General features: G+C 41.3%; 1 protein-coding gene across 10 annotated transcripts in view; it reads left to right on the forward strand.

Moving 5' to 3' along the window:
- Window positions 1-17825, forward strand: part of huwe1 (HECT, UBA and WWE domain containing E3 ubiquitin protein ligase 1) — a 54443-nt gene that overhangs the window by 1819 nt on the left and 34799 nt on the right. For 6 of the 10 annotated variants that reach the window (XM_080014452.1, XM_080014450.1, XM_080014457.1 and 3 more), the window contains exons 1-24: window positions 570-708; window positions 7204-7253; window positions 7925-7994; window positions 8093-8191; window positions 8324-8530; window positions 8639-8791; window positions 8904-8966; window positions 9115-9192; window positions 9316-9366; window positions 9459-9627; window positions 9714-9814; window positions 9995-10145; window positions 10272-10399; window positions 13447-13587; window positions 13691-13796; window positions 13931-14032; window positions 14133-14234; window positions 14472-14552; window positions 14858-14964; window positions 15606-15783; window positions 16185-16276; window positions 16362-16582; window positions 16723-16780; window positions 17397-17573. In XM_080014452.1, the coding sequence (XP_079870578.1) occupies window positions 7950-7994; window positions 8093-8191; window positions 8324-8530; window positions 8639-8791; window positions 8904-8966; window positions 9115-9192; window positions 9316-9366; window positions 9459-9627; window positions 9714-9814; window positions 9995-10145; window positions 10272-10399; window positions 13447-13587; window positions 13691-13796; window positions 13931-14032; window positions 14133-14234; window positions 14472-14552; window positions 14858-14964; window positions 15606-15783; window positions 16185-16276; window positions 16362-16582; window positions 16723-16780; window positions 17397-17573 (2610 nt within the window). In that variant the 5' untranslated portion in view covers window positions 570-708; window positions 7204-7253; window positions 7925-7949. Of the gene's footprint in view, window positions 1-569; window positions 709-7203; window positions 7254-7924; window positions 7995-8092; window positions 8192-8323; window positions 8531-8638; window positions 8792-8903; window positions 8967-9114; window positions 9193-9313; window positions 9367-9458; window positions 9628-9713; window positions 9815-9994; window positions 10146-10271; window positions 10400-13446; window positions 13588-13690; window positions 13797-13930; window positions 14033-14132; window positions 14235-14471; window positions 14553-14857; window positions 14965-15605; window positions 15784-16184; window positions 16277-16361; window positions 16583-16722; window positions 16781-17396; window positions 17574-17825 lie in introns of those variants that run through there. The other 4 variants (XM_080014448.1, XM_080014453.1, XM_080014451.1 and 1 more) reach the window with 4 other exon arrangements.

Raw genomic sequence — 17825 nt, forward strand, 5'->3', positions numbered from 1 at the left:
GCTCCTGTCCCTGAGTAAAGCACCAAACCCGCCAGCCCTTATCCCAGTCCAGGGGTGCACTAAAACAATATTAGCATTTTCATCTTCAACTGGTGTCATCATTAAAGTATGGTTTTTGTCATTATGTGATATGCATTTTGGTAGATTGAACTAAGTGATCTACGATTTTGGTTGAATGGACAGTTTTTGACTCTTACTTTATCACTCTATGGTTAATGCAATGAATTACAATTCTGTATCATAGGTATTTGAATTGTGTTCACATTGTGACAAATGATGATATTCTCCAAATCCTCCTATGATTGTGAGAACAGATTTTTTTGCACAAATGCCTTCACTTATAATGAAAAATGTATATGATCATATCATTTGGCCGTTCCACAGTGTAATCACAGCAGGAACCCCAAATTAAACTGCAGGCCTATTGTGTGGCTGTTTAGGAGAGTCGCTTGAAGTGGACCTCATAATTCAGTCTTTCTAACATTTTGGATAAAAGGGAACTGATCAGAATTGACATACAGACAGAAAATACCTTTTCTGTAAATATAATGTGCTGGTTGCATATTTTGACAGCCTTGCTATATTAATATGCATATCTTGTCAGGGTGTTTTGTAATATTGCTTTCCTTTTTGCCCAGATCAATTTATGAGACTGCGCAACTAGCTGAGGAGGAGAGCGATGGAGCTATTGAACCAAAGCAGTTTCTGGTATGTATTTGAACCTTGTCTATTACCAAAAACTAGTTAACCTAAAATGCTCAAGAGAGGCAGTTTATGAATATCTCTACTTGTATACTTGTTAACATGTTTCTTGTCTTTTACGGCACTAGTTCAATTTCAAACTTAAGTTTGTGTAAAGCGAAGACTTACTAAAATGCCCAAATGTGCAGGGATGTGTTATTGGTAACTTAGCTAATTAGAATGATCCAGATGTCCCACTATGCAATTTGACAATGACAGAGCGCTGCCAGAGTGAATTGTTCTTGCTGAGAATGAACTATGAGGAAGCACTTCAAGAACGCAGCTCCGTCATTTGAGTACTTGGTGATCGTAAATGGTCTGGGTTTCAAAGTTTGGCTCTGTCCCAAAACTCAATGCTACTGCCCCCCCACGAGTGATGATAAAGGAGTAGTGTTGAATATACTTGTAGGGGGCGGGGGCTACAGACACAAATGAGTTTTCGGAGTTCCCGTGAACGCAGCATCACTTCCTGCCGTCGCTTTCTAATCCACCTGAACCATAGCGCCGCGTCAGCGTCCTCTACCGTAATACCAGAGAACGGGTCCACTAGTTGATCGATTGCGGATGGCGTTGTTCTCTTGGACCAGGGGTGCCCAATAATTGGATCGCGATCGACCGGTCGATTGCGAAGGTAGTGCGGGTAGATCGCGTGCCAATCAAATTATTTTTTTTAGATGTTAGCCCATCATCTATCCTCCATTTGGCATTTGCCACTTGACTGATATACAGGGCAGCCAGTCTAGTGTTGCTTAAAACTTTGTTCATTGGGTTACAATCACAACCACTTAGATTTCCTCTCTTCTAACCGAAGGGTCACCACGTAGAAAATGCGTGAGCTACTGCAAAACTTTAGCGAGCTAAGTGACCTAGTTAGCCTTCCAATTTATATCTACTAAAGAAGGGATATAAAAAATGAGTGGGGAAGCCGGACCAAGTAAGAAACCAAAAGCTTACCACTTCCATGCGGAATGGGAGGAGAACTTTTTTTTTCACCATGTCATACTCAAAGTGCGTTTGTCTGATCTGTCAATCTACTGTTGCTTTTCCGAAAAAGCGATAAAAAATACGACACTGATTTTCCTCCGAAGAGCGAGCTGAGAAAGACAAAGGTGACTGTACTGCAATCGCGGTTAATCGGACAGCAGTCATTTTTCACACAGCTGAATCCAAAAGCAAAGGCAGCCACCGAAGAATCGTTCCGGGTGAGTCACGCCATCATTAAGCGTAAGAAGTCCTTCAAAGATGGAGAGATGGTAAAAGAGGCCTTCGTTTAGGCAGCTGACTCGTTGTTTCAGGAATTTAGAAATATTGTCTTCAATCAAAGCTCTTCAGCTATCAAAAAGTACACTTACACGACACTGTGAAGTAATTGGCGATGATTTGACACAGCAGCTTTGGAAGGACATCGTGGACTGGGAGTGTTTGTCATTGCAAGTAGACAAGTCTACAGACATAAGTGATACAGCACAATTGTGCATTTTAATTCGGATGGTGTTTACAGATATGACAGCAAAAGAGGAGCTGTTCACAATACTGCCCATGGAAGAACACACGCGGGGAGAGGACATTTTTCAGTCTTTCAAAAACGTTATCGTCAAAATTTAGCTCCCAGTGTGTAAATTGATGTCAATCACCATGGACGGTGCGCCCGCAATGGTGGGCCGCTTGAATGGATTTATTACCAAGTGCAGGGAGGACGATGCTTTCCCCGACTTCCTTAACTACCACTGCATAATACACCAACAAGCATTATGTGCAAAAATGCTAAAAATAAAAGAGATAATGGATGTGGCAACGAAAATCGCCTGTTCTATTTGAGCGAGATCTCTTCAAAGACTGCTGTTCCGTGCACATCTGGAGGAGGCTGACTGCAACGACTCTGACCTCTTGCTACACACTTATGTGAGATGGCTTAGTATTAAGTCAATTCCTGCAGTGATTTCGAGAGATCTGTCCGGAGATAAAGGAGTTTCTCCCTGTCAGTAAAAATGCAGAATACAAGCAGCTTAATGACGATCAGTGGCTGCTAGACTTGTCATTTTTTCAACTGATCTGACCAACATGTTGAATAAGCTTAATTTTACAGCCGCAAGGAAAAGACAAAACCGTGGTCAACACGATCAGTTCAGTTAATGCCTTCAAAGGAAAAATGCAACTTCTGTCCTCAAAGCTGCAGCGCCATGATTTGGGGAACTTTCAAAGCCTCGCATCAGAGCTGGAGACCGAAGGGAAGGCGTGTGCGCAACTTGACAGTGGGCGCTACACAGAGCAGATTGAAAATTGTCTGTCAGACTTTGACAAAGGGTTTCAAGACTTTGCTTTACTCGAGCCAATCGCTCCATTTATGTGCTTCCCATTTAGGGAAGATATTGAGGTTGATTTACTCGCATCAAAAATCGCAACACTTTCACCTGAACTGGTCTGCAGTGGAGGATGAGATGTTAACACTACAGGCTGACATTGAGCTGACGTCCGGGGCTCATGGACAGTTTTGGAACTTACTCACGGAGGAAAAGTACCCAAACATAAGGAAACGTGCTACCTCCTTGACTGCTGATTATTCGACTCTACTTTATTTATATTTATACTTTATTTATGCGAGTCAGTCTTTTCCCACATGAAGATTATTAAGTCCAAATACCGTTCCACCATGACTGATGATCATTTGGAAGCCTGCCTGAGGCTGGCCACCAGCAGCTACTGTCCGGACTATGCAACCCTGGCCGACTCCATTCAGTGCAAGTCATCAGAGTATGGTAGTGACCATAAATGTATTTAATTGTATTGTGCCGTAAAGGTTCATGCAGTGATGCAAGGTACGCCAACATATATTGTATGTATAAAGTATACACAGCCACTTCTTCTTCTTTCGGCTGCTCCCGGTAGGTGGGGGGGGGGGCATTTTTTAATGCAAGTAGATCATTTTGACCTGGTCATTTTAAAAGTAGCTCGCAAGCCGAAAAAGTGTGGGCACCCCTGTCTTAAACAGATAACAAGTGTTGACAAGGCTTCCCCTGTTTCCCATAACTATCCATATTGCAGTTGATAAAAAGACTTTATTAATCCTCGGGGGAAATTCAGGAAGGTTATAATGAATTTCTTATTAATTTTTTCCTAGTTCACATTTTATGATCGTGTCTAAATAAAGGAGCACTTATGGTATTACCAAAGTATTGCAGGGACTCTTGTTGATCATTTTCATAATTCTTTTATTTTGCCAAGTATATTTGCACATACAAGGAAAGTGACTTGGTGAGGTTGGTGCATAAAAGACAAAAAGCAACACAATATAAGCAAATAATTAACAAAGTATTTAACAAAGAATTCAACAAAAATTAACAAATGTTTCCACACTAATTTATTGAGAACTGTCAATGTTGTAAGCTTTGAAAGCCTCAGAGGCAATGACAGGGCTAGAGGCTATGAAATGGGTATGAGGCATGTACACTATAATTGGAATAAATATAATATAGAATTAGAGTCTAGGAAAATTGGAAATTACTATCACTATGCTCTCTCCAAGCATAATGAATTATTTTATAAACAATTGTCATTATTTTTGACCTAACAAGCTTCCTTCAAAAATATGTTCAACAATTAGATTGCTATTGTTATGATTTTCCCACACAACATGCAATTGTAGCAACAAGCTCTGGATTATTTATGTAGACCATTATCACCACTACAATCTCAAACAGCTCAATAAGCCCACATGAAAGCAGCTCCATCTAACTATTTGGTATTTGGCACCCCTACAGTTTGAGTGCAGTTGCACTTTTACACAACTGTCGTAAATCTCGATCCGGTGTCCGAAAATGTATTTTACCCTGTAGTTTCAACCCTGGGTCACGTTTTGATAAGTCTATGTTACAAACGCAGATATAATGAACACCATTACAGCGCCCATTGCACGGACCTCGCCCGTTCAGCGAGCACTCAGTCCCCTGGTGCGGCTACCGGATGTGCTCAGCCTGGCAGATCGGCTCGCACGCATCAGTCAGAGGGCGAAACAAACCCTGTGATGCAATGACAGTGAGGGCTGCACCGCTGGCCTGCCACGCCGTCGTGGAGGCTTATAATCTATCTGGGGTTTTTTCGTGTTGTTTTTTTTAAATAAATTTTTACCAGAGGAGAAATCTGTAATCACCCGAGCAGAACATCAAGGAATTGTGACGTAGTTTGTGACGACAGAGGTTACATAGAGCAAGAATAGGTGTTCGGGGGGAGTGCTGCCATTCTCCATATTACAAGTCAGTGTACCATCAAAATGATTGTGGAGCTGTTATTTCGAGGTGGAGTTACATAGTGTTGCTTTGATAGAACTAGAGGTAAATACTTTGGATGCTTAAAGCGGTAATAGGATATCAGGCTTTTTTAAATGAAACTCAGTAGACACTGTCAGGTGCTGCTCCTGTGTTGTCGATTTTAATTAGATGTTGCTCTGTCATATCTCCACCAATTATTAGAAATGGATATCCTTATAAATAACTGAAAGATGCACTGTGTGGCTCTGTTCAATCACAATAAAACAAAGTACAACCAAGTCAACTTTTACCTTCATACAAGTTACATTTCCTGAGTAATGTGATGGTTATCCAGTGAAGTAATAATGTTCTGCAGCTGCACCAAGATTTCATCATAAATACTCAACACAAGAAAAATAAATACACGCCAATGCCAGATGGATACTGTAATCATCCTCAGGGGCCAATTTGGGTATAAAACACTGTATGAAAACAATTTGCAATAATAATGAAGTACGGTAATTAGAAGAAAAAGCCAATATACGATAAACCTAAAACAGTAATTGCAGATATACAATGCTGCGTATGTAAATGTTACCAGAGCCATTTGCTTGTTGGATTATGAATATGTTGACTATTTTGACAACTGGAATGAGTAATTTGGCCTAATTGAGGGTTTTAAGCGTAGTGTTCACTGCAAGGTTTTTATTCATAATGTTAGAACCGTATCAGCAAGTATCCTGTGAATCCTGTGAATCTTGAATCTTGAATCTTGATAACACGTGTTATTCATTCTTGAAAAAGGTTTAACCACAAAACGAACAGACATTGAGGCGTTTTCACTCCGTCGTTTTGAACTATTAAAGCGGTTCATATTTTGTTTTTTATTTTATTATTATGATTTTTTTTGGGGGGGGGGGGGGTTGCGGGAAATAAACTGTGAAGAGACGCTATCCTGCCCCAAAGCGCCACTGCCTCTGGAGCTCCAGCTCTGGCTTGACACGGTCTCTTTGCACACTACCCGGCACAGTGACTTGCTCTAGCCAGCCCGAAGGTACCGAGACATGCGCGCCTTGTCGCCGAAGAAAATGAACAGGATCTGACAGAAAGACGGAGGATCTAACCTCTACTGGGTCGGTAGCCACCCGCGACTACATAGAATAATATCGAAACATCCGAAAGCCGCTGTGTCACGTTAGACTGCTCTGAGAATGATTCAGCGACTTATTACGCGCTCCTGCTCGGTGTTCCGGGAGCTAGCTTGCTAGCTGGCTAACCAGCGTGTGCTCCGGCTCAAAAGGCCGGGCAAGAATTCGATCTCCCAATCACTGCTTTCGATACCAGTGTTCGCTAGGGAATATATTCACCAACAACCGAGCTGGTCGCTGCGGGGACTGGTTTCCCCGCGCGGATCCTGGGTGCGGAGTACTGTGTGCGGCCTGCACCGCAGCCTCGGGCTAAATTAGTCAACAGCCGGGTCAGGGCAGCGGTTCGAACAGTGCGACTCCGGCTAACAGCTAACGGCTAAACGCGGTATTCTGGTGTGGGAATACTAGTAACCACTAACCATGTTTCGGTCCTTGTACAGTCAAAGTAACCTTGCTCAATGTTCGTGTAGTCTAACATGGGGGGGGGGGGAAACTATATCTTTGCTAGCGTTAGCTTCAACTTTAGCCTCGACCTGTCCGTGTCTAGTCACTGGTGTTGCTGACAGTTTACAGTTGCATTGGTGAGAGGGGTGTCTGCTTTTAGAGGACATCACTATGCGAATGGAGACGTTAGAGCTGAGTGGTTTGACGGATAACTGTAAAACCACTGGCCCCCTTGGTGATTTAATGCTATTTCTGATGAGGTGAAGGGGGTAAACCTTCAGGCTAATGATTGCAGAGTGCAATTTGTTAGCGTATTTTATTTTTTATTTCCCATGCAATTTAATTAAGCCTGTTTTAATATATAGATGCTGTATATAATATTACAGATTTTTTATGTGCATGTATAGCTATATCTGCATTGTTTTTTAAATTGTAATATTGTTCTGGTGGTTTTCTTTGGCTGTGCCATTGACTCTAATCATGTTAATGCATATAAGCTTCTTTTTATGCCTTGCACCAGTATTGAAAGGCTATTCTACAACTTTTTAAGCACTTGTTTATGGTCTGTGCTATATTTTTTGTAATCTTCGAACAGGTTTCAAGGTTTGACATTTGTGTATTTGCAGGTAAAGTGAACGAATCATGCTGCTGAGTCGGTACTGCCATATTACTTACTGTAAGTGTTACTTGAACATCTAGAGATATAACTACGAAAGGGATTCTCTGTCAATTCACAAATATATATTAGATGAATATAAATTGGAAAAAGATGAATAAATACTACAATCCACAAATCTGTATTCATATTTTTAAATCTAAGAAACAAATCTCTCCATATATGTACATGTACACATATGTATTAGTTGTGTAAACCATTCAGCACCCTTCTTGTGATTCAAACTACACATAACTTTGCCAGCCACAGTGAGTCAACTCCGCTCCAGGACCCACTCCGTGCATCCACTTTTTCCATCCCACCCTACATGATATGTGTGTCACAAAACACTACCATGATTCTGTTTTTTTAGCATTTTGAAATCTTAATACATTTGTGGATTGTAGTAGATGGAGAGCTATATTTATATTTTGTTTTGCATTAAAAAAAAAAAAAAAAAAAAAAATCTTAATACAGATTTGTGGATTGTATTTATTCAGCTTTTTCCATTTGTAGTTTTTTTTTATATATGTGAATTGTGACCGAATTCCTTCCATACACTGATGTTTGTACAGAGGTAATAATTGACTTGATTGATCAATTTTTGGTTGTTTTGAATCCTTAACATTTTTCCATAGATTTTGAATAAATGTTTACATTCTAGCGACATAATGAATGCCATCTCTCGATAGGAGCAACTTATAGAAAGGAGCGACAATGAAGGTCGACAGAAGCAAATTGAAGAAAACCCCTACGGAAGCTGTGAGTATGCATAATGTTGGCTCTAATTATTCCTTAACTCAGTAGACGATTCTTGTGCTCTGCATCGCTCAACATTATTCTGCTGCCTTTGTACACAGCCTGCCGACTGCAGGACACTCATCGAGAAGCTCAAGGCATGCAGTGATGAGCAGCTGCTGGTTGAACTGCAGCACATAAAGACCTGGAATATTGGCAAGGTAAAGGGGACACCACAGGAGGTTAGGGGTCACGGATACGAGGGTATTTCTAATGTAGACAGTATACTGATACATGTGCAGTGTACTGTTGTTTGGTGGCTCTGTTCTAACAATGCTCTCCCCTCCCTTTAGTGTGAGCTGTACCACTGGGTGGACCTGCTGGACCGATTCGATGGCATCCTGTGTGACGCAGGCCAGACAGTGGAGAACATGTCATGGCTGCTGGTGTGTGATCGGCCGGACAACATGCAGCTTAAAGCACTGCTGCTGGCCGTGCTGAACTTCACTGCACTCCTCATCGAGTACAGCTTCTCCAGACACCTTTACAGCTCCATAGAGGTAAGCCACGGTCATTCTGCACTCTGTACCTTTCAAAGTTGACTATGGTAAACCCACTAACTACAATTTTTTAATTTTTTTTTCTCTCTCTCTCTCTCTTTGCTACAGCACTTAACCACATTATTAGCATCATGTGACATGCAGGTAGTCTTGTCTGTGCTGAACCTGCTGTATGTGTTCAGTAAACGCTCCAACTATATCACAAGATTGGGTTCTGACAAGAGAACTCCTCTGCTGGCCCGCCTGCAACACCTGGCGGAGGTCTGAACAACAGTTTTATCACATAGAATAGCATATTATTTTTAATCTCCAGAATGTCAGTTTTAAAGTACAACAGTCAATATATGTCAAGTCTTGCTGGTGTGTTCTACAGAGTTGGGGTGGAAAGGAGAATGGCTTTGGTCTAGCTGAGTGCTGCAGAGACCTGCCTATGTCGGTATGTGTGTTTATTTAATCTGCTAGTGTAATCTACAACATTGCTGGATCTACTGGTGTCTGCTTGGTAATTTGATTGTTACTGTTGCAATATTGAGTTTAATTACTTTATTTAAAATAAAGGTTTTGTTTTTGTTTTTTCCCCCCAGAAATACCCTCCCAGTGCAACCACACTGCACTTTGAGTTCTATGCTGAACCAGGCCCTGAGGTTAAAGTAGAGAGGAAGGTAAAGCTAACACTTGTACATACTGGCTATAAACACTGAAGGAAATTTGACAAATATTGTGGTCCTTGTAACTTTTTCCCCCTCATCCAATAAATACCATTTGTGACTTTTTTCCATCTCCAGCAGACCAGCAGTAACACACTACACTACATTCACATCGAGCAGCTTGATAAGGTAGATATTTGCAAAATTTGCCTTAGTGTAATTAACACTGTTATCAGAAGCACTCCACATTACTACTTGTTCGTCTTTAATGTGCGCATCAGATTTCAGAGAGTCCATCTGAGATCATGGAATCACTGACGGTGATGTACAACATCCCTAAAGACAAGCAGACCTTGCTCTTCACACACATCCGATTGGCCCACGGCTTCTCCAATCACAAGAAGAGGCTGCAGGCCGTGCAGGCCCGACTGCATGCCATCTCAATACTGGGTGAGTGGGAGCCTCTCCCCCTCCACATGGTACTACATGTTCTGGGTTCACTAAATGCTGATGTTATGCTTATTTTCTCCATCCAGTGTATTCTAATGCACTCCAGGAATCGGCTAACAGTATTCTATACAACGGCTTGATAGAGGAGCTGGTGGATGTATTGCAGATTACAGACAAACAGCTTGTGGTAAGAAGCTTCATAGTTAGAAATAATCTTAACATTTTAGGTTGCTCAGTCTGTGCCACACCAGATGTGTTTTTAAATAAAGTCTTCCTTTAAATCCACTATTTTCAGAAGTTAATCTCTGAGAAAGGTCTTATTTTGCTTTACAAAAAAGTTGTGTTAAAAGTTATTTTTATTTCTCAGGATATAAAAGCAGCATCTTTGCGCACTTTAACTTCCATCGTCCATCTGGAGAGGACGCCTAAGCTTTCTAACATCATCGACTGCACAGGCACTGCCTCGTACCACGGCTTCCTGCCTGTGTTGGTGCGCAACTGTATACAAGCAATGATCGGTGAGGAAGGCATCCAACCTAAACATTCCCTGAAACTATTTTATCGTGCTCGGCATCGATAGGTAAACCTCATGCCACTTTTAATTTGACCGCTTGATTCTGACAAAAAAGTTGTTTATTTCACAGACCCTCTGATGGAGCCCTACCCACATCAGTTTGCCACGGCACTCTTCTCCTTCCTGTACCACCTGGCCAGCTACGATGCTGGAGGCGAAGCTTTGGTCTCCTGTGGAATGATGGAAGCACTACTCAAGGTATGTCGGGAATAGGGCCCCACCAATATATCGGCAGGCCGATAATATCGGCCGATATTTGGGTTCCGAAGAACTATCGGTTGAAATGTCACAGATAAAGTGAAACCACAAGTAGAATGTCGTCATCATTCGTCTGTCAACATTTAATTTTAGAGAAAAAAAAATGTACTAAATGTAATCTTGGAGAATATTGAATAACCATCAAAGGATTCAATCTCAATAGTAAGCTGGCAAAGACTGCAGGGATAGGCCTACTATGACATATTCATCATGGCTGGGGTCTTAGACCTAAAATTAAAAATTACTTCCTTACCCCCAATTCAGTCAAAAACATAGTCCGTGTTTGTGTCCTCAAACATGGAGTTCACTTGCAGCTCCAGAGCAATGAGTCTGAGTCGTGTCTGTTTTATTTTAGTCCCAAAAGTTGATGAAATGTCTCTTGAGGGCTTTCACATGCAGGCGTTAGTCTGTTTGTATGGAACCTTGTTGTTGGGAATTTCCAACAATGAGTGATTTCCTTTCACACCGTGAGGCAGTACTCTTTGGACTTTTGCATTCATTTGAGGGCGGGTAGTAGACAGCCACGTAACTTTTAGAATAAAGATATAACAAATATAACGGCTCTCATTAGCGATCTCTCTGCCATCCTCCTCTAGCCGCATGCTGAAAGGGCTCCTACATTACCCAAAATGCAATGTCTTAAAGCGACAGGCCCCTGTCACGACCAGATCTGTCCCCACCTACAGGATCTGCCCTGTAATTATTAAAGACAATTAAAGACATACAAATACAACAGTAACTAATTGAGATGAGGGATTAAATGTTTTTTAAATAAAATACCATTTTCATTTTAGATTTGTTAAATAAACGTCTGCGTACTATGCCACAAAAGATACTGGACGGAGCGCCAGTGCTTGTTATGATAATAAGCATTTGTTTTACTGTTATATAAGTTAATATACATCTAATGTGTTCAAAATAATTTTATTGGAGTTAAGTTGTTATTGAAAATATTTATGTTGATGTTCTACATTCAATTTTATTCATACACAGTGTTCAACCCACTTTGTTCAGCAAAGCAATGTTTTCCTAAGACCATTTATTTTCTGCCACCCCCCACACTCTCTAGTACGAATGTATGTAGGGCTGGGCCATATATCTCTAGTATCTCTATTGTCGTCATGTGGCATTTTGGTAATGGTATATATCATATAGTTCAAGCCTTTTTTTTAGCGCTCTGTTACAGTAAATTAATGCAATTAAAAATCTATACTCAGACAGTTCAATTCCGTTGTTTCAATTTCTCACTCAATTTGATCGTAACAGCGATACTTTGTTTGGAAGTTATGTGGCAATTTTACACTTAAATAAAATTACACCATAGTCACAAAAAGAGCACCAATCCACTGTTTTTCAGATTTGATTCCGAAACACATGTGCCGATACTGATTCCAAAATCCGAGCTCTTTTTTTCTCATTAGCAGTCCAGCCGCAGGGCTGAATCATAGACTGGGTATAATGCATTCAATGCCAAAATATGTTCAACCTGGCTTAAAGTATCTGGAACACAAACATTTCATAACCTATGAACACGGTCGAGGTGCCTTTTAAACCGGTATGACGCAAGCATCTCCTGGGTTAAATTTCACCCAAATAAATGTATATTCTTTTAAACCGATATGACGCAAGCATCTCCTGGGTTAAATTTCACCCAAATAAATTTATATTCAAGTCCTTGTCACTTAACGTCTGAGTTCCATTCCTAGGACCATGTCGTTAAGCTAATTGGTTGATAAGCGAGGACCCGTGTTATTTCACGGTAAGGAGGCGTGGCGATTGCAAACGCTAGTGTTGTGATTACTGACAGACTGTGGGAATGAGACTAAGAACGGTGATGCGTGATGAGATGCTTGATGCTGAGACACAGCGCTCACGCGGCAGTATTGTACGCAGTACACCATACAGACTAGTCGGGGAGTTGGTCGTAAGTCCGAATAGTCGTTAAACAGGTAGGTCGTTAAGTGAGGAGTACCTGTATAGAGCAGATATTAGTGAAAAACCAAACAACTTAGACTGAAAAATATTCATTTGGTCTTAGTTAACTGACATGTCACATGTCTTGTTCTAAAATGGACGAGATTAGATTTACAGTAAGACGCTTTGTGAAGTCATATTATTGGCTATAAACGTACAGATTCCGTTGGAGAATGTCCAGTATGCGGCGTGGACTCGGTCACTCTATAGTGGTTTGACGTGACCGAACTATCGATTTACGTGTGTATTTATATAGCATCTTACCTTGTAAATGTCAATAGATCTGTGAGGTTGATATTTTAAATCTGTGGTCCACATTACTTTTCCAGATTACTGAAAAATGGAATAACAAGTAATCCTTAAAAATTCGCCAGGGCGTCCACTCAAACGCTGAAATGTGCAACTGAGTGATGTGTTCAATATCCAGCGAGGCATCCGAAAAATAAAAGCTGTGCAATGGTAATTATGCACAGAAATACCTCAATGTTTTTTACCTCAACGCCATAGGCATACAGCAATAATAAATATAGCTGCAGGCAGCCGTGTCTGCCTGCAGCTATATGATGGTCCAGCGCAATCTATGGAATTTGGATCGGCACGTGGATCAGCAGGTGGATTTGCAACGTCAGTCCGATATCTGAATGAATGACGTCAGTATCGGCACCCGATATTGGATCGGATCGCTGGTAACAAATGCACTGAAATATTTAACTTCTGAAATATTTTTATAATGCACATCAGATAGTATACTGAAAAGTTATTAATGATTGTTGCTCAAATATTTCTTGCCTGTTATTGGGGAAAGTGGCAATAGTCAACCCCAAATATCTGTCAGATAGTTTTGTGATGTTTGATTTTGTAAATATCGCCTAGTCTTATTTGTAGGACACTCATCCTAAAGTAAAGTTTAGAAATTGCGCAGGGATTAGTGAAATGAAGAAAATACCAGGAAACAGACCAGCCCCATACATTGCGTGGTAATGATGTTATAATCCCTTGCATTTTCTTTACAGGTGATTAAGTTTCTGGGCGATGAGCAGGACCAGATCACCTTTGTGACACGGGCGGTGCGAGTAGTGGACCTCATCACCAACTTGGACATGGCTGCCTTTCAGTCCCACAGCGGCCTTTCCATCTTCATCTGCCGACTGGAGGTTAGTCGTGCACTCTGCACTCCTGAGCTTTTAAAGTCACTTTTTAACCTTTCCAAAACCTCTGGACTTCATCACCTCTGGTCTAATTTATCTTTATGTTCAGCATGAGGTGGACCTGTCAAGGAAAGAGTGCCCTTTTGTCATCAAGCCAAAGATCCAGAGACCCAGCACGGCTGTGGAGTCTGAGGACATGGACACCGACATGGACAGTCAGTCACATTAACTTTTTCCCTTTCCAGTTGGTTACACTTTGAGTTTCATGTAAAGACATTAAGGACGAGGAAATTAAATGCTGCCAAGTTGAATGTTATGTTGAATTTTCCGACATCTTGTTTACATTCAGTGTCAGAAGTTGCCATGGAAAGCAGCCCTGGCCCATCCTCTTCTAGTTCTAGACCAGAGATAGACCGAGCACAGAGCAGCATTGCCAACACGCCTCGCGCTGGTAGCTACACACACACATAAACACACACACACACACACGCACACACCGTCTTACTGTCAGACATGTCATTGGTATACCTTATTTCCTAATTGCCCCCCAGGTATGCAGTGTATCCCCCAGAGGGCAGCTCTGTTGAAGTCGATGCTAAACTTCTTAAAGAAAGCCATTCAGGACCCTGCGTTTTCTGATGGCATCCGCCACGGTAAGCTATATTAATGTCCTACGGATCTCGTAACCAGTCTTCATTTAGGTGGCAATCCATAAAATTGTCTGTAGGGTGGATTACTCTACCAATCCCATAAAACAATTTGAAACTGTTTTAATCTCTATTATGCTCTAATGGCGCTGATGTTTAGTCTGTGTTTTCATAATGTGAAAATATGCAATGATTGCTGCAGTTGTGTTTTGGCTAATCTAAGTGCATGTTCTTTTTCTTTAGTTATGGATGGATCCTTGCCTACCTCACTCAAGCACATCATCAGTAATGCAGAGTATTATGGCCCTTCACTCTTTCTCTTGGGTTAGTATTCGTAATTTGAGAATTTAAGTATTGGTGTTTATCTGTTTTGTCCTATCATTGTTACTACTGTATGTTCTAGAAAAAGCTTCAGAAAACTTAAACCACACTCCCTGTACTCCCTTATGTGTATGTTGGAGGCACTTGAAATGTTGCTTTGGAAAAAAATATAAAACCTGCACATATCAGTGGTGGAGCCAAACACGCACATTCCATTGTCAGCTTGTGGATGCAAGGAAGCCTCGATGTCTTGTGATTTTAACTCTGCCCCCCCCCCTCTCTCTCCCTATGGTTTCCTCTCTCCTCAGCAACGGAGGTGGTGACTGTGTTTGTATTCCAGGAGCCCTCCCTGCTCTCCTCCCTGCAGGATAACGGCCTTACCGACGTCATGCTGCACGCCCTCCTCATTAAAGACGTGAGTCTGCCAACACTACTCTCTATTCCTGTCTCTTTACTCTTCTGTGTTTATCTTGTTCTCTGGTTGCTCATTGTATCATTTTTCCACTTCCCTTCAACACACGATTCTTTTTTCTTTTTTTTTTATCACATTTTTTTTTTCTTGGAGCTTTTTCCCAGCACAGCCAATTGACTGCCATTTCAGGCACTTATGGAAAAATCCAGATCATTGGGAGTCGGGTGATCGCTGTCAGAATCTTTTATATTGATCCAATATTGAGAAAAGATTGAAGCTGCGTACTGAATACATTTTAAGAGATTGATACCTTCTCTTGGGTAAACTCCCAATGATCAAAAAATAAGTTATAGGTTAAACAGAGTTTTCCTTTAACTGTCCCCAACTTAATTCGGCTCCCATCTCTCCTTCCTCATTTTGGCTTCTCCTTGCTCCAACCCGGCATTACAGTCCTCACTGTTTCTCTCGCACATTTTCATTCCTGTTGATGTTCTTTGTGGTCCTCACTCCCTAAGCCGTTTGGCCTCCCTGCTCCTCCTCCCTCGCAGTTAACCCGTCCCTCGCCACTCTCTCTCTCACCCTGTCTTCCTCCTTTTTTTTTTCTCTTCTGCCTATTCTCTCTCTCACAGTGTCTCTCTCTGCAGGTTCCTGCCACCCGTGAGGTGCTGGGCTCCCTCCCCAATGTGTTCAGTGCCCTGTGCTTGAACGCCAGAGGCCTGCACTCCTTTGTTCAGTGCCAGCCCTTCGAGCGCCTTTTCAAAGTGCTGCTCTCCCCAGACTATTTGCCAGCCATGCGACGACGCCGTAGCTCCGACCCCCTGGGTAAGCTTTCGCTTGTGTTGCGGCTGTGCTCAAAAAAAGTCGATATTTCAATATATCGAGACGTACTCCTTGTTGATGCATGTATTGAAACAGCTGCTGTCGTACCTATACTATATTGTAGACCTCCCAACACTGACCCATGTTGTGTGTTATTTATGCAATTAAAACTTGAAGTAAGCAGGTACTTAAATAGTTTTTTAGGTTAATCAACATTATTTTGATGGTACAAATGCAATTTCCCCATTGAATAGTCGGCTGAAGCTATTCTCTTAATAGTGGATCTGTTTAAAAGATTCTGATGCCAATCACTCAGGCTGTCTCCCATTGCCCAAAAATATAAAAAATAAGAACTTGCGCGTGCCTGTGAATGTGTGGCTAATATGTTCTGTCTGCTCCTGCAGGTGATACTGCTTCGAACCTGGGCAGTGCAGTAGATGAGCTCATGAGGCACCAACCTACTCTCAAAACTGACGCCACCACTGCCATCATCAAGGTAGGTCATAGAATAAATCAGGTTTTTATCAATGAAATATTGCCCTCGTATGTCAGGACAACTGCGATTTATTTGTTTTCTACAGTTACTGGAGGAGATCTGTAATCTCGGCCGAGCTCCAGAGTACATCTGCCAGAAACCTTCTATCCAGAAGGCCGACGGCACAGTGGCCGTGCCCCCGGCACGCTCCAGCCACGCCGCAGAGGAAGCTTCCAGTGAGGATGAGGAGGAGGAGGAGGCCCTCCACACCTTCAGCCAGCAGCAGGGGGAGCCAGAGAGCAACAGACAGTCAGTGCCACTTGAACTGTATGACGCTGAGTTCATAATATAGTAGAATAGAACGAAAAATCGTCACAGAATTCCCTTTGTTTCTGTCCTAAATGTTTTAATTTATTTTATTTCATTGTTTTGCTGTCTTTTTCATGATAATGTTGTGCTTGTTGCAGGGTGGTTGGCACAGAGGAAAGGATTCCTATCCCTCTCATGGATTATATCTTGAATGTGGTGAGTGGATTTAGAGTTGCTCTAACGTGGTAATATTTTTGAGACATGTATGAAACTGTAAAGCAATATATATGTACTCAAACTTTAATTTGAGACCAAACCAGCACCCCAAACCTTGGCGTTGTGACAAGACTAACTAAATCTTTTATATATATCAATCACATCGTTTTGAAATATATTTAATCTCTGATTCCCCTGTATTCTATGATATAATAAAGGTTGCTTAAGCTCAAACTCACATAATACAATTCTCTAATATGCAATTTTAATGCACTGTTAGTACAGTCAGAAATAATCTTATTTAGTCAATCTTTTTTTTATTTTTGATTGGCATAAATGTAAATTGTAATACATTAAAATGAGTGGTGCTGGGTCCAAAATAATAAAAGGAGAAGCTAACTTTTGCGACCTAATGATGGAGTCATGGGTCAAAAATGGTTGTGCACCCCTGGATTAGACATTTGAGGACAGTTGCATGCCCAACTGCCTCTTTTTTGGCTCAAGTTTTTATGTTCCCTTAGAGGTTGGTGTATCGTGTATGTTGGTCAATCTGCTATAATTGATTATTGTTCTTTTTTCTTTGCAATAAAAATATTGAAAAATGTTTATTTTCCAGATGAAGTTTGTAGAGTCTATATTGAGCAACAACACTACAGATGACCACTGTCAGGAGTTTGTCACTCAGAAGGGGCTTTTGCCCCTGGTGTCCATATTGGGTTTGCCCAATCTGCCCATAGACTTCCCCACCTCTGCTGCCTGTCAGGCTGTTGCCGGTGTCTGCAAGTCCATACTGGTGAGCGCAAATATATTAGTTTTACTAGTCTGTTTGTCATTATTGATTGGTATGTTCAGACTAAAGTAAGCTATTTATTTGTTGCTGTTGTGAGGATTATTTTAGAATTGAAAAACATTCACTGACTAATAGTTGTGATAAATGGATGACCCAAAACTGAAATTGAGTATATATATTTTAAGATGACATTTTATTAGCTGCTGTAGGGAAGTTCGGGGTTGTGCACTTCACTTGTTAGCTTTTTTTATTTTT

Source organism: Zeus faber, assembly GCF_960531495.2.
Source record: "Zeus faber genome assembly, chromosome: 15".
Lineage (NCBI taxonomy): Eukaryota > Metazoa > Chordata > Actinopteri > Zeiformes > Zeidae > Zeus > Zeus faber.